The sequence below is a fragment of the Danio rerio genome, chromosome 14 (genome assembly GCF_052040795.2).
Source record: "Danio rerio strain M-AB ecotype USA chromosome 14, GRCz13ab, whole genome shotgun sequence".
Taxonomy (NCBI): domain Eukaryota; kingdom Metazoa; phylum Chordata; class Actinopteri; order Cypriniformes; family Danionidae; genus Danio; species Danio rerio.
Window position 1 is genome coordinate 28,610,776 of NC_141034.1, and position 16,102 is coordinate 28,626,877.

General features: G+C 41.4%; 1 protein-coding gene across 1 annotated transcript in view; it reads right to left on the reverse strand.

The window, feature by feature from the left end:
• Positions 1-16,102, reverse strand: part of slit3 (slit homolog 3 (Drosophila)) — a 272,477-nt gene that overhangs the window by 15,542 nt on the left and 240,833 nt on the right. Inside the window, exons 29-32 of the mRNA NM_131736.3 lie at positions 14,313-14,406; positions 8,088-8,225; positions 5,422-5,665; positions 2,517-2,647 (exon numbers count right to left, since the gene is read on the reverse strand). Of these exons, the coding sequence (NP_571811.3) occupies positions 2,517-2,647; positions 5,422-5,665; positions 8,088-8,225; positions 14,313-14,406 (607 nt within the window). The remainder of the gene's footprint in view (positions 1-2,516; positions 2,648-5,421; positions 5,666-8,087; positions 8,226-14,312; positions 14,407-16,102) is intronic.

The following is a 16,102-nucleotide window of genomic DNA, read 5'->3' on the forward strand; positions in this document are numbered from 1 at the left end:
ATTTACTGTGTAGAACAGAGGTGCAATTGTGTTTGTGGGTTCGTTATAAAATCCAGTGAGCTACACAAGCAGCTGCCTTCTAAGGGAGCATCATAAGCAGCCATGAGAAACATTCCTCGTGGCACACTGAAGATCTGCAGTGCAAAAATCTGATGGTAGCATGTTTCTAAGCTAAATTAGAAAAGTGTCATTTATATCAACAAGCTTTTAAATGACTTCAAACTATTTTTAATGAACTTAGGGCCCTATCATACACCCGGCGCAATAAGGTGCAAGTCAATGTTTGGTGCAATTTGTTGCTATTTTCAGACCAGCGCAACCCTAATTTACACGTTTTGCACCACATCGATAAAATAGCAAATCCATTTGCGCCTCTTTGTGGGCTAATGGGTGTTCCAGTCTAGAAAGAAGGTGTGTTTAGGTGCTTTGTTGGAACGTTGGTATTTTGAGGAACTAAAAATAGAGCCATTGACCAACTGAAAGCTGGTCTAAAGTCCAGCATAAAGTGCGTTAATTATGCGCCCATGCGGGTCTAAACTTACACATTGCTTAATACACACAGGATGTACAGCAATACACAAATATCTTTAAGTGTGATATTTATTAAACTTTAAAAATATTAATTTCTACATAAATATATAAAACCAATACCCACAAGCCTTCTTCACATCAGGTTTTTTTTTTTTTCGCTTTATTCATGACAATTTGCATTTGTATAATGTTGTTATTATTATTATTATTATTAGTATTACTTATTATTTGCATATTTATATTTGTTTTAATAAAAACAAGTTTATATTTTTCCATCTGTTGAGTTTTGGACCATATAGGGCATAAGACATGTTTGGAAATAACTCATTTGACCACACTTCGTTATTATTGTTCATTTATTTGTTTGCTGAAAATTAGAACAGAATTTAGAAATAGTTTTGAAACAAATCTGCGCTTAAAAAAGGAATTTAATTATGTGGACTTATGGATGTCTTCAGTGGAGTGTGTACATCACCATTTCTTATTTACGAAAGTAAAGGAGTAAAGCTAAGAGTAAAAGTAAAGTGAAAGTTAAGTGGCCAAATGGAGGAGGCTATTTCTTTATCCTCGCACTGCAGATAGTCCGTTTAACTGTTTTTTTTTTACGCTGATTAAGCATATAGTTTTGCAAAGTCCGCAATTCAAATAGGAAATGTGCCATGGCGCGACACAACTGACACGTAAAGGGAATGGGGGATGAGACTCTGATTGGTTTAATGCATGCTGTGCTCAAAACACACCCGTAACTCATTAACAAAATAAGCACAACCCTGTTAGACCATGCACCAGAGCGCAGGCAATATTTTTTCGTCCTTAAAATAGCAAAAGTGGATTCGGACATGTCCTTAATGCTTTTGGGCCATGTGGGAAGGTAACTTAATTTTAATTTCTCTCAACAAATGATCTTAGAGCATGGTGTAGTGTCTTTTCTTATCTTTAAGTCTTAAAAAATTTTACTTTTAAAAGGACAATTTGCCAATTTACAACCAGTGTTTGTTACAATTTCTGTAAAAAATGCAAATAACCAATGTGTACTCTTATTTTCTGGATGATGTGAAACATAACAAAAAATAAGTTTCTTTTCTTTCAACCAGTCTAATCCAGCCCATTGTATTATAATTATTTTGCCAAAAAGAAATGCAAGTCTTTTCCTATCCATTTTAACTACACATGTAGCATATATTTATCAAAAATATTCATGTTTCTATGCCCTAAACCATAGTATTTTAACACAAGAATTACCAGAATTCTATAACTATTAGAATTACCACGTCATGTTAATATTAAAAGCTTTCATTTAGATATTAAAATTAAATTTGGATGTCTGTCGTCATATTTCATTAAGTCATCACCCTAATAATACAGTCTTTTTGGTTATACATACTATAAATTTGTACTGGAGCACAAATAACTGCACCTCAATTTAATTTTCACTTTCATGAGCAGCGCAGAAAGCTTTTCGTGGCACCGAAATATGTTATAGATATACATTTAAAAAATAACGTATATCTGAAGTTGTATACGTTGATGTAGTTAAATAGGCAGGGGGAAAAGTAGCAGACACTGAAATGCATGCTGTCATTTTGAACGATATGCTAGTTAAAGGTAGAAATTTTCTTGTTTTTTGTAATTTTAATAAAAAAACAAGGTTAAAATGGAATATAAACATTTTTTTAAAGTTAGGGTATTATAGTTTTGTGGGTTTAATTTCAACAAAGTTATCAAAATTGCAAATATTGAAAACAGTCAAGCTGCCTATGTAGTTCTAGTGTTCATAAAGCCAGCAGTAAATGTATAATTTTGTTCATTATCCACCCCTTAAGTTTCCATACTAATAGTAATATGCACTTTACTACAACTTTACAATGCACAGTACTACAACAAAACTTCAAGTGTAAATAAGGTACAAAGATGTACCTTTAGGAGGGTATTCAATAAAATAAAAACTGTCCACAAGTATGTGTGCATGTTCACTCTATCCTCACCTGTACACAGTGGTTGGGGGGTATTTGGAAATGTCATAGATCAAACGGATGTGTCCCTGGTACAGTTCTAGGGCGAGTGGGTCATGGTCCTCTTTATACAACAGAATGCCATTATCCTTATCAGTGGCTACCTGCAAAGACAGAAAGAGGGGAATTGGGAAAGAGACATTGAAAGTTCAGTGAAGGAGAACGGCAGGAACACTTCTCGAAGTGATCGAGGTGGAGGGCTAAAAGGAAAAAAAAGTACAAAACAATCAAGAGTGTGTGATAAGCACACTATTTTGACGCAACACATACGCTGAAAGACAACCGCTGCAGGCCTTGAACTTAACTCCCTGTTTAGTCGAGGGCATCAAACGAAACGCCTGAGAGCAAGCTGTGATGGAAAACAGCTCACGTTTATATATAAGCGCTAGTCCGGGAGGATGAGGGGAAAGAAAAGAGCAGTTGATAGCTTATGGAGTGTGGAAGCCCCTACACACATCAGCTAGGGGCCGAGTGGACTGCTTACATTCATAGCCTGGAGGGATATGAAGAAGATAATGTGTCCCTGTATTCGCTTTCTGTCAGTGGATGTGTCACAGGAGGACCAAGTCATTAACACTGTTTAGCACAGTTTTACTAAGAACGCTGGAAATAAAAAAAGCATCCTAATTTGATTGCTTTTCTATATTTGCTGCTCCCAAGCGCCTGCAGAATCTGCGTGTTGTCCTTTAGGGGCTGTTCACAGTCAGTTGGTGCGACTGAACAAAGCGAGAAGGTAAAATATTGTTAAATCTTATGAAATATTTTACAGCAAAAAACGTTGATGCTCTTTGAAAGGGTCATATAAGAGATTATTTACCATATGGCAACCTTTTCTTAATGTTTTTGGAGAAAGCGGATGAATTGTGCTGAATAGATATTGTTTTGTTTTTGTTTTTTATTTTACAAGTCTGACTCAGCAAACAATTTTGTGTTTAATAGATGTCTAATAGACATCTAAATGTAGACAGCTTGGCTAAACCAAGGCTAAACTTGGGCTGTCAGTGAAAATCTTATAGATCTCTAAGAATAGCCCAAAACATTAGACAGACTTTATATATGTAGTCATTAATTGTTGTTTATTTGACATCTATTAGATTTTCACTGACAGCCCAGATTTTTAGCCTTGTTTTAGCCAAGATGACTGTTTAGACGTCTATTAGACATAAAAAAAAAAGCTTGCTGGAGACTTGCTTTTTCTTAGTTTTGTTTTTCTGTTCTGTCTAAAAAACTAAATAAAATGTAAGTAAATAAAATAAGAAGAACCTAAACAAAAAATATATATTTTACAGCAAGTCTGAGGATACTACTCATAAACATTTAAAGATACACATTTTTTACCGGAATTTTATTTTCAGATATCTAAGATTTTTATAGTATTTAAATTGTTCAATATAGCATTTATTTCCAAAGTACCATTACAGCTTGGCAAGTGTTATTCCGACATTAACATGCTTTTTAAAGGCAATTCTTGGAATCACTTGAGTTTGGAGAACCTTCTATCAGGCATTACAAACAGCTACCACCACCTTAAAGACATTCTGTGTACACAAAGAAGATAAATTTCACCATGGTGGATAAAAAACTAGCCTCAAAAAGTAAGTAAAGCCTTATTTTTTTAACCGAAGGTATTTCCTTATGATTAAAAGTTGTTTTAGTTAATGAAAAACAATCAGTTGCTGTTTAACAAAGTTGTTAGTCCAAGCCATCTTTCTTATACTATAACTGGCATTTGAAGACTTTCTAACGTATCACATCATTGTGATAAACGCAACATTAAAATAAATTCAAGAACTTAAGATATACATTTAAACATAAAAACATATCCATACAATCACTTTCCATTTATTTACAGCAGGCAAGACGCATTCGTGTGACGAATTGCCGAAATATTTATGCTTTTACTTGTGTTTTATCATTGTGTTTTGAACAAACTTTTGTATACTGTATAAGAATTGTGTTATTTTGAAAATGTATTATTTTTAAGACTAATATGGTTCCAATCTAACATTTCAGTCATGATATGTGTGCTTTAGTACAACCTAGTACAATGTGACCTAAAACAATCAAGTGTTTAGTCATAGAACAGATGATCTTTCATGGCTTTATGAATGCATTTACACTACGTTTACAGTACACTTTGCAAATGAAAGCAATGCATGTGACTGAGTTTCCATTCATCCTTGATCGTGGTCAAAAGCCAAACTTCAATCATTTTAAACTCTGTTTACACCTGTGTTTAGTGACATCCACTTGTGATCAGACTGACAAAAATGAATCTTTACACCAGATGTATTGTCAAGGATTTCACAGTTTTCTTTTAACACTTCACTAATCTTGTTTCCTGCTTGTGAAAAATCCCACTCAGATTAAAAAGCAGCACTGAGTACTACCAATGTACTTGTACTTAGCTCACAAAGACCTCTAGTTCAACAAAGATGCTAAAACTAAGAGATGCTGACGTCCACACGGAGATAACCAGCTCCTGAGCTCTTTTTAATTTCTCCCACTTTAATTAACATTAGCTTGCCCTCCCGACGGTGAGAAGATAGGCTCATTTTTGTAGCAGATCTAGCGGTTACACAGGGCCACTGATTGCATGGATAACAGCCCAGCTCAACCTCCATTACCATAATATATATCCTCAGGAGAGGAATTATTCACGCAGGTGGACAAGAGATGACATTCTCATAATGTCAAAGAGGCCAAAGCTGGCTTAGACCACGCAATGCGAGAAAAAAAAGACATATGACAGAGCTAGATTGCTTCTCGTGAAGGATATGCACACTTATCTGAGGCTGAAATGTGAAGTCTATATTAGAGAAGGTGATCTGGGATCTATTATAAAGCATTACAGGAAGGTTACAGGTTATAGGTGTACCTGGAAGGAAATGTGCATGGGTGGTCGGATCCTGGTGCCGGAGAGCTCCACGTAAGCTTCCTTGCCGAGAAAGTGCAGTGTGACCATTTTTTGACACTTAGTGCCGAAGTAACCAGGCAGACAACGGCACACTGGCTCTCCTTCCATGACCAGACATTCGGATCCATTTTGACAATCCGACTGATCGCATGGACTTGTGTTCTGGAGCAATACCATTGGTGGATGATTCTCACAGAATAGCCCACTAAAAAAAGTGAGAGGGACACATTTTTAAACATTTATTATCAGTTCTTTAATATTTTATTCAAACATTTGAGTGTAATTTAATCAGTTAGTTAGCTACGTGAATATATTTTATTGAATACTTGCTGAAGTCTGTCAAATTCAAATGCAGAATACAGATTATTAATAATATCATTGTTATTTTATTTTATGCCACATGAGCTTTACATGGTAAAGTAACATATGAAACACATGCAGAACACAATAAAAACGAATAAAACATGTGTCTTTGTAATGTTTTCATGATAAAAAAAGATCATGTGATTAAAATGAACAATTCAGATGCCTCATGTGTTCCAAAATCTGGAATAACTACTAATTCTAAAAATGTCTCACCAAAGTAATTTTTTTTTTATCAAAATACAGTTAGTAGTATTATTAATAATGCAGTGGGTAGCATAATCGCCTCACAGCAAGAAGGTTGCTGGTTTGAGCCACGACTGGGTCAGTTGGCATTTCTGTGTGGAGTCTGCATGTTCTTCCTGTGTTCGCATGGGTTTTCTCCGGGTGTTCCGGTTTCCCCCACAGTCCAAAGACATGCGGTACAGGTGAATTGGGTAGGCTAAATTGGCTGTAGTGTATGTGTGTGATTGAGTGTGTATGGGTGTTTCTCAGTGTTGGGTTGTGGCTGGAAGGGCTTCCGCTGCGTAAAACATATGCTGGATAAGTTGGCGGTTGATTCCACTGTGTCAACCCCTGATTAATAAAGGGACTTAGCCAAAGGAAAAATAAATGAATGAATAAATAGTATTATTGATTTAATGTTAATTAGTAACATTCAGAAATAATAATATTATTTTTAATTTAAAATGTGTAATATGGGAACATTGCATTTGACATTTTCAGAAGTCTGAAATAATTAAGATTTTGAAGGGTCTTATGATCAATAAAACTGCATTTATTTGCCCAAAATAGAGCATAAGGAGTAACGTAAAAAAAGAAAAAAAAAAAGTATTTTAAATGTGTGGTTTTGGAACATTTTGAAACACATTTCAAGTGTGTTTCAAATATGATTTTGACACAATTGTACCTGACGGTTTTCCAAAGTTTTATTTTATTTAAAAGCAAAAATATAACAAAGTAATGTTTATTTAAAAGTAGTTTTCTAAATGTTTTACACTCACTAAAACCTTATAATAATATATAAAAAAAGTTTTGATCTTGAATGTGCATTAGATGTTATTTACTGAAATAATTGAAACAAAATAATATAGGCAATTTTTCAAGCCCATTTTTCTTTAATCGAATTCATTCTGCTTTAATCTAAATCCCGCAAGAGATGAAGATGGTGTTAGAATATTGATGGCGTGTCAGGATTGGTGGTAAGCCAGATTAATGCTGGACTCAAGACACCATCAGTTCCTTAATTAGAAACTGTAGTGGAGTGAGTGATGCTAGGGAGTGAGCTATTGTTCTTCTGAAGAACACACACACATGCGTGCTTGTGTGTTATAATTAGCCATATGGATATTCATCTCCAGTGGATTTCAGATTTAATGATATACTATCATTTAACAAATCATCAACAAAAAGCTTGGTGTGTGTGTACATATGTTTGCACCATTTCTCAAAACTTTCATAATAGTAATGATCACAGGTGTGCAAGTATCCTAGTTATCATAAAAGGATGTATCGGGGAATCTGCATCTCTCCCTTGTGCAAGTGGGTCAAAGACAAGATGTACCATTTTGTTTTTTTGTTTGTTTTTGTTTTAAAATATTTACATTTTTAAAAACAATTCATACATATATATACAGAATTTGTGTTCCAAAGAATTTGTGAGATTAAGTGAAATATTTGGTTGAAATAATGATCTATCATCTTTCAGTGTAGCATATATATTTGTACAAAGAATAAACATAATTATTCTACTTTGTACTTATAATACTTGAACTTATACGTGAGAAATTTTAAGCATTAGGGTAAGTATAGAGAATTAAAATGACAATTTTATAAACAGAAATTACATTACTACACACCACTTTTTGTCTTTGACCCATTGAAACATTTGTGTAAATAAAAAAAAGTTGCTTCTTTAGCAGTTTTGGAATCTAATTATTGTATTATAAGGAATAAATTCACACAATATTTACTATTACTTTTACTAGTAATACTAATAATATCAACAACCATAAAATTGCAGATTATTTGATTATTTCTAGCTCAATGCAAATTTCTTCAATAGTTACTGAAACCTACTGTATTACATTTGAATGCAGAAAAATAATAATTCTGAATATTTTCTTAGAAAAGTAGAAGTAGGGTTCACGTTGTGTTTTGTCTGTATTACAGTATTTAACATAACATGACAACAACTGAATTAATTAGTGTACCCTTATTTGCAATAGAACATGCATGTGTGTGATCTTTAACAACCCACATACCTGAAGCCCTCCTTGCACACACATGTGTATCCATTGATGGCGTCAACACACTCTGCCCCATGCTGACATTTGTTCTCCAGACAGTCATTGTAATCCTGCTCACACTGCTGGCCAACATAACCAGGCAAACACTCACATCTGAAGAAAACAACAAAAGCACAGTGTAGAGGCTTGAAATCGCTAGCAAAGAGGGATGTTTTGGGGAAGAGCTGAGTTAAAAACACAGTTTTACAGTATGCCTTAGGAATTTCCTTACATTTTTAAGTTGGATCAAATTAACCTTGCATTACATTAAAATGAAAAAAAATAAATAAATAATAAACATTGTTTACTTATGTTAATAAATTGTTAACAAAAACATATGTTGCCATGACTTATGTAAAGTACATATATGTATTTAAATTGTGCAGTTTCATAAAATTCGAGGTCACGGTTTAGTCCTTTTTAAAATTATATTAAGAGATATAAAATAGTATTTTTTTAAAGCGTATTTTGTGAAAGACATATACTGCAAACGAAGTATAAAAACAAATGAGATTTTTAAAAAAAGGACAGTGATCAGTTTCAAATGACTTTAATCTGTCAAGTGGTAGTGTTTTCCTTAATTATTTTACAACCCCTATTAACAAGCAATATTTGTTTTCAACAGGCTTTCGCTGCATTTAAAAGTAAACACTTCAAGCTTTCTATAGCTATTTGTCTCATGTCTGTGTTTTGTTTTCACGGAGTTTCTGTCAGGGTTCTGCCACTTTGGTCTTGTAAATTCTTGTTTTGGTGGCAGAGCTCTGACACTACTCAATGTCTGGTCCTGTTTCTGTCTCTGTGTGTGCGCGCGCGCCGTCGTGGGTGTACGCAGTGTGCGTCCCTCAGACGCGCGCGCTCTTGTACTAGTGTTTGTGTTTGTTCTGTCAGCAGCGCGCTGCTTTTTTCTCGGCGCCTCCGTCTAGTTGGTTTCAGTTTTGGTTGGCGCTGAGATGAAGCATGCGCGTTGCTTATGTGTGAGCGCACGGTAAGGTGTTTATCTATCGTGTGCTCGTGTCTTGCGTTTTTTGTCAAAGCACGTGGCTCGGTGTTTACATTGTGGTCACGTGCTTTTGTCGTGTGCTTCAGTGTTGTTATGTGAGCGCATGGCTTGTATTGTCTCTCTGTGTCATGCGCTCTCCCGTCTATTGTCTAGTCCCACCCTCCTTGTCAACCCATTATTAGTTAATTGTGTTCACCTGTGTGTCAATTTACTTTTTTGCTTTATAATCCCCCTCATGTTTTCAGTCCTTTGCGAGTTCGTTGTCTACACTCCCCGTGTTCCTGCTCCAGTCTTGCCTTGTTCTTGTTGAGCCAAATTTGTGTGTTTTGTTAATGTTTTCCCCCTCGGGGTAGTTTTGTTTTGCTTTTTATTTTTATTTTATTATTAATAAATACCCATTGTTTCTTTGCACTTGAGTCCTCGCTCCTTTTCCCCACCTCAACCGTGACAGTACGAACTAGCCAGAATGAGGACCCAGCGGAGTGAAGATGGCTCCTTCGCCAGCCGCATTACTAAGTTGCTGCATTTGCAGTCACTGAAACAATGTGGCTTGAATTTGGAGGAGTTTGCGGAGAAATTCCGCAAGGCAGCTGAGGGGCTGAATTTTAATGACTGGCTGCTTATGACCCACCTAAATTTTGCTCTGGACAAGCCCCTTCTTCCTCTGCAAATCCAGAGAATGGTGGGCTGGTCATACCAGCAATTTATAGAGCACATGGTTCAGCAGCAGGAGAAAGGGATCCTTCAGGAGGAGAGGATCCCTCGCACCACCACCACCAGTGCTGCCTCCCAGCCCATGTCCAGCCCTCAAGGGCTGACCCGCACTCAGAAGCGGAGGTTAAAGAGGAAGACCTCTGCTGCAGTGTCGGCTCCAGCCCCAGAGCGCCCTCCAGTGTCGGCTCCAGCCCCAGAGCGCCCTCCAGTGTCGGCTCCAGCCCCAGAGCGCCCTCCAGTGTCGGCTCCAGCCCCAGAGCGCCCTCCAGTGTCGGCTCCAGCCCCAGAGCGCCCTCCAGTGTCGGCTCCAGCCCCAGAGCGCCCTCCAGTGTCGGCTCCAGCCCCTGAGCGCCCTCCAGTGTCGGCTCCAGCCCCTGAGCGCCCTCCAGTGTCGGCTCCAGCCCCTGAGCGCCCTCCAGTGTCGGCTCCAGCCCCTGAGCGCCCTCCAGTGTCGGCTCCAGCCCCTGAGCGCCCTCCAGTGTCGGCTCCAGCCCCTGAGCGCCCTCCAGTGTCGGCTCCAGCCCCTGAGCGCCCTCCAGTGTCGGCTCCAGCCCCTGAGCGCCCTCCAGTGTCGGCTCCAGCCCCTGAGCGCCCTCCAGTGTCGGCTCCAGCCCCTGAGCGCCCTCCAGTGTCGGCTCCAGCCCCTGAGCGCCCTCCAGTGTCGGCTCCAGCCCCTGAGCGCCCTCCAGTGTCGGCTCCAGCCCCTGAGCGCCCTCCAGTGTCGGCTCCAGCCCCTGAGCGCCCTCCAGTGTCGGCACCAGCCCGGCTCCTTGCCCTGCCGGCGCCACCCAGACGTCTTGCCCTGCCGGCCCCAGCCCGGCTCCTTGCTCTGCCGGCATCAACCAGACGTCTAGCCCTGCCGGCACCAGCCCGGCTCCTTGCCCTGCCGGCGCCACCCAGACGTCTTGCCCTGCCGGCGCCACCCAGACGTCTTGCCCTGCCGGCGCCACCCAGACGTCTTGCCCTGCCGGCGCCACCCAGACGTCTTGCCCTGCCGGCGCCACCCAGACGTCTTGCCCTGCCGGCGCCACCCAGACGTCTTGCTCTGCCGGCGCCACCCAGACGTCTTGCTCTGCCGGCGCCACCCAGACGTCTTGCCCAGCTGGCCCCAGCCCTGCTCCTTTCCCTGCCGGCTTCAGCCCGGCTCCTTTCCCTGCCGGCACCACCCAGACGTCAAGCCCTGCCGGCCCCAGCCCGGCTCCTTGCCCTGCCGGCACCACCCAGACGTCTTGCCCAGCCGGCCCCAGCCCGACGTCTTGCCCTGCCGGCCCCAACCAGACGTCTTGCCCTGCCGGCCCCAGCCCGGCCCCTTGCCCTGCCGGCACCACCCAGACGCCTTGCCCAGCCGGCGCCTTCCAGACGCCTTGCCCAGCAGGCGCCTCCCAGACGCCTTGCCCTGCCGGCGCCACCCAGATGCCTTGCCCAGCCGGCCCCAGCCCGGCTCCTTGCCCTGCCGGCGCCACCCAGACGTCTCGCCCTGCCGGCGCCACTCAGACGTCTCGCCCAGCCGGTCCCAGCTCGGCGCCCTGCCCTGCCGGCCCCACCCAGACGTCTCGTCCTGCCGGTCCCAGCCCGGCGCCTCGCCCTGCCGGCTCCCCTCTGGTCTCCTGCCCTGCCGGCTCCCCTCTGGTCTCCTGCCCTGCCGGCTCCCCTCTGGTCTCCAGCCCAGCCGGCTCCCCACAGGCCTCCAGCCCAGCCGGCTCCCCACCGACCTCCTGCCTTGTCTCCCCTGATAGACTCTCCCTGGGTCGTCCCCCCTGCTCCTCCCTGGTGTTCCCTCTCTGCACCCTGGACGGACCCTCCGGCTCCACCCTGGCTCCCTGCCGGGGCCCCCGACCCACTGAATCCACCCTGGACTGTCCCTCCTGATCCTCCCTGGTCTTGCCCTCCCATCCCTCCCTTGTTTGTCTTGTTGGGTCTGGCTTGGCTTCCCTCCCTCCCTCCCTTCATGTTGTCTTGCCTGTTCACCCCCCTGTCTTGTGTCTGTTGATGTTGCCTGTTTTGTTGTCTTCTAGTGTTTCTTGTCTGTCTTGTACCTTGTTGGATGTTCCCTTTAGGGACGCCAGGTGGCGTCCCTTTTGGGGGGGGCTAGTGTCAGGGTTCTGCCACTTTGGTCTTGTAAATTCTTGTTTTGGTGGCAGAGCTCTGACACTACTCAATGTCTGGTCCTGTTTCTGTCTCTGTGTGTGCGCGCGCGCCGTCGTGGGTGTACGCAGTGTGCGTCCCTCAGACGCGCGCGCTCTTGTACTAGTGTTTGTGTTTGTTCTGTCAGCAGCGCGCTGCTTTTTTCTCGGCGCCTCCGTCTAGTTGGTTTCAGTTTTGGTTGGCGCTGAGATGAAGCATGCGCGTTGCTTATGTGTGAGCGCACGGTAAGGTGTTTATCTATCGTGTGCTCGTGTCTTGCGTTTTTTGTCAAAGCACGTGGCTCGGTGTTTACATTGTGGTCACGTGCTTTTGTCGTGTGCTTCAGTGTTGTTATGTGAGCGCATGGCTTGTATTGTCTCTCTGTGTCATGCGCTCTCCCGTCTATTGTCTAGTCCCACCCTCCTTGTCAACCCATTATTAGTTAATTGTGTTCACCTGTGTGTCAATTTACTTTTTTGCTTTATAATCCCCCTCATGTTTTCAGTCCTTTGCGAGTTCGTTGTCTACACTCCCCGTGTTCCTGCTCCAGTCTTGCCTTGTTCTTGTTGAGCCAAATTTGTGTGTTTTGTTAATGTTTTCCCCCTCGGGGTAGTTTTGTTTTGCTTTTTATTTTTATTTTATTATTAATAAATACCCATTGTTTCTTTGCACTTGAGTCCTCGCTCCTTTTCCCCACCTCAACCGTGACAGTTTCAGTGCATTTTACTATGTGCTTCTAAAAACAGTTTGCAGAAACGAAAAAGAGAAAATGTCTAAACTGTGTATTATCCTTATTTTGTAAAAGTAAACGTCTGTTGTCATTGTGAGTGTACACAATAAAAACTAGACACCTAACAGATTTGATTGATGTATTGATTTTATCTGTACGACCAAAACTAAAAGTGTAATTTAAGATAATTTCACCCTGGGAGTTAAATGTTGTATCCTATACCCTCATTCACTATTCCCTACTGTACATTAGTCCATTAATACAGTCCACTGAGTGCATTGAAAGAAATGGCCTTTTTTGTACTTTGCTGGTTGGTGAATCCCTCGGACTGATTCGATTTTCAACTTCTTGGTCAGATCTTGTGATAGTTATTTAACACTTAGCAAGCTGTTTATCACTTTAGTACTAAAATAAAGTATTTCAATTCCAGTATATAAACATTAATTTAATAGCAAAAAAAAAAATACTTTATTTAAAAACATATACTGATAGGATTCTGCTGTGGATGCCATCTTGTGAAGATTTGGATATACGAAAAAAAATAATGTGGCATGAACTCAAACACTTGATTATGGGTTTTTTCTAGCTATTGAGAGCACATAAGTTATAATGAAATTTAATGTAATATGTATATATAAAATGCATTTATTGTGTATGGCCATACACCCAAAGTGCTTCACAATCATGAAGGGGGTCTCTCTACACCACGGCGCCAGTAAGGTCACCACACACCAGCTTTAAGTGAAGTGGAGAGACAGTGAAAGAGCCAATTGGGTGGATGGGGATGATTGGTAAAAGGCTGATGGAGGAAATTTGGCCAGGACACCGAATTAGATCCCTACTCTTTACGAGAAGTGCCATGGGATTTTTAATGACTACAAAGTCAGGTACTCAGTTTAATGTCTCATCCGGCACTCACTGACAGTATAGTGTCCCCTACACTATACTTGGGCATTAGGACTCACACAGACTGCAGGTTGAGCACCCCCTGCTGGCCTCGCTAACACCACTTCCTACAGCAATCTAGTTTTTCCATGTGGTCTCCCATCCAGGCTCAGCCCTGCTTAGCTTCAGTGAGTCATGGGCAGCAGATTGATATGAGAGGTTGTACACTACACTCATTATTGCAGTGCATTGTAGAACTGATTGAGTGCACTTCAGAATGTCTACTATTGTTTCAGAGTCCACTAAAAATGGTTCCTAAAATATGCCACTATTTAAGAGTGTCGGGTTGTTTTAGATATGGCCTAACGTTCTCTTATACAGCTTTATGGCAGAATAAATGCTAATTAAAACCTTTTTTGACTCTTGTAATCTTCAAAATTCCTAAATTTTCTCTAGTTTGATAACAGCTCCTTAGGGATTTCATAAAACACCATTCTACTAGCATGGCCAAACAAATTTTTTTACATTTACACATTTTGAATGATGAGGTTTACATTATATCTGGAAAACGAAGCAATTTATGGGTAACGCTTAAAACTGCACACTTGCAAATTAAACTGCTAATGGATGTCTATTAATGAAGATTCAATGCTAAACAAATCATGAATTATTTGCTAATGATTAATAGCGTGCAATTCTTAAAAAATTACCAATTTATGATCTAAACTGCATATTCTCACACACTCACCTGTAGCCCTTGCTGAGAGGAACACACTTGGAGTCGTGTTGGCAGAGGTCAAACCCAGGCAGACAGGGGTCAACCACCTCCTCGCACAGATCACCTAAAAGACACACAAAAACAAGAAACAAATGACTATAACAGTTGCCCTCCTCCGGCATCCACAAGCTGAAACACTCCACTGTCTGCGGGTGAAGCCCACAGTTGTGCGCCTAAAGGAACTCTTTGACCGCACAAACAGCATGTGTGTCATGACCCTCCTCGAGATGTTTTTCGGCCCTCACACCATCTGCCAACATTTAGACTGTGTGAGGCTTTTTCTCCTCCAGGCCTGACTGAAAACATATCATTGTGTGAAGGCAAAGCCTTTCTGGAGTACTCGGCTCTGCAGGATGCATTCGAAGGCACTAAATCACTGCCAACCAGAACCTTCAATTCATTCCCTGTTCTCGTCCACCTGCTGCAGGACGTCCGGCTTCACAACAGACCACTCTGGTTCTTTTTCAGCCTCCACTCTCCCTGGACTCATTCACCCAGATTCTTAGCATTTCCTGTTCCAGCACACTTGTGTTGATGTTGCGAGCTGCATGGCACAGCAGCAGCAGCAGCGGTTCAGAAACAGATGTACCCTCTCTGTGCTCTGGCCCTCGAGACAGGCTTTTAGGTGGTCTGCTGCCAGGACAATTTCCTCTAGACCCTGCTCTGCTGCAACTGTGTGTGTGTGTGTGTGTGTTCTGCAGGGAATCAGTGCAGTTGGTGTCTGCAGCTCACTCAGGACTGCTGATGTTTCCGGCATGCACCTCACAAACTGGAGTCTGGCACAGAGCTCTGGTTGTGGATTTTTCAAATTAAATCTAAAAAGCTGGTGGTTAGACTTGTGATAATCATTATTAAAGGACTAGTACTAGTTGATGTATGGAAGAGATACTGAACTACAGTGATGAAGAGGGGAAAATGGATATTCAGTACTTGTTAGTTAGACATCAGCTAGTTAACTAATCAATATTAAATGTGACCATGGACTGTTTTTTTTTAATTGAGATGTTTACATACCCTTAAAGATGAAGAAATAAACATTCCAATGATGCAAGGTTTGTTAGTATAGGACAATATGATCAATTATCTGAATATATATTTATACAACAGTTCTGTCTAGTTATCGAATATGATTGGCTGATAGCCGTGAGATATTCAATTAATATCAGCAGTCTTACAAAGTCTTTACTCTTGTGTATTACTGCGCCACACCAGGGGTAAGCAGAGGACTACAGTTTGACAAATATTGCAGCTGTTGGACAACAAAATGCACTATGCTAGTGCAACTGGTGCAACTATGCATTTTATTCATAAGGATAGTGCCTATTTTAAATATTTATAATCCAGCAAGTTGGCGGCCAACCTGCCATACTGAGTAGAGCGAAGGCAGTTGGCATGAGATGGCGACAGAGACCTCATAATATGTCTTTACGGGAGAAAAACAGCATGTTTTCAGAGTACATTTCAAATGACAGCTGAACAAATCATTACAGAACAGGTAAGTGGCACTGCAAGTCAATCTCTCTCTTTTGTATTTTATAGTGCTGTATTTGTACCATAGTAATCTGGCAGTGTTTGCTCTGCTCTGGCTTTTTCTAGGTTAATTATTGTGATATCCCGATAACAACAGAGAAACACTGGGAAATCTCTGTAGACTGATGGCATTTCATGCTGTTCAGCCTTCTAATGTAATGTAATGTGTATTTATATAGCCCATTCATTGTGTATGGTCATACACCCAAAGCGCTTCACAATCATTAGGG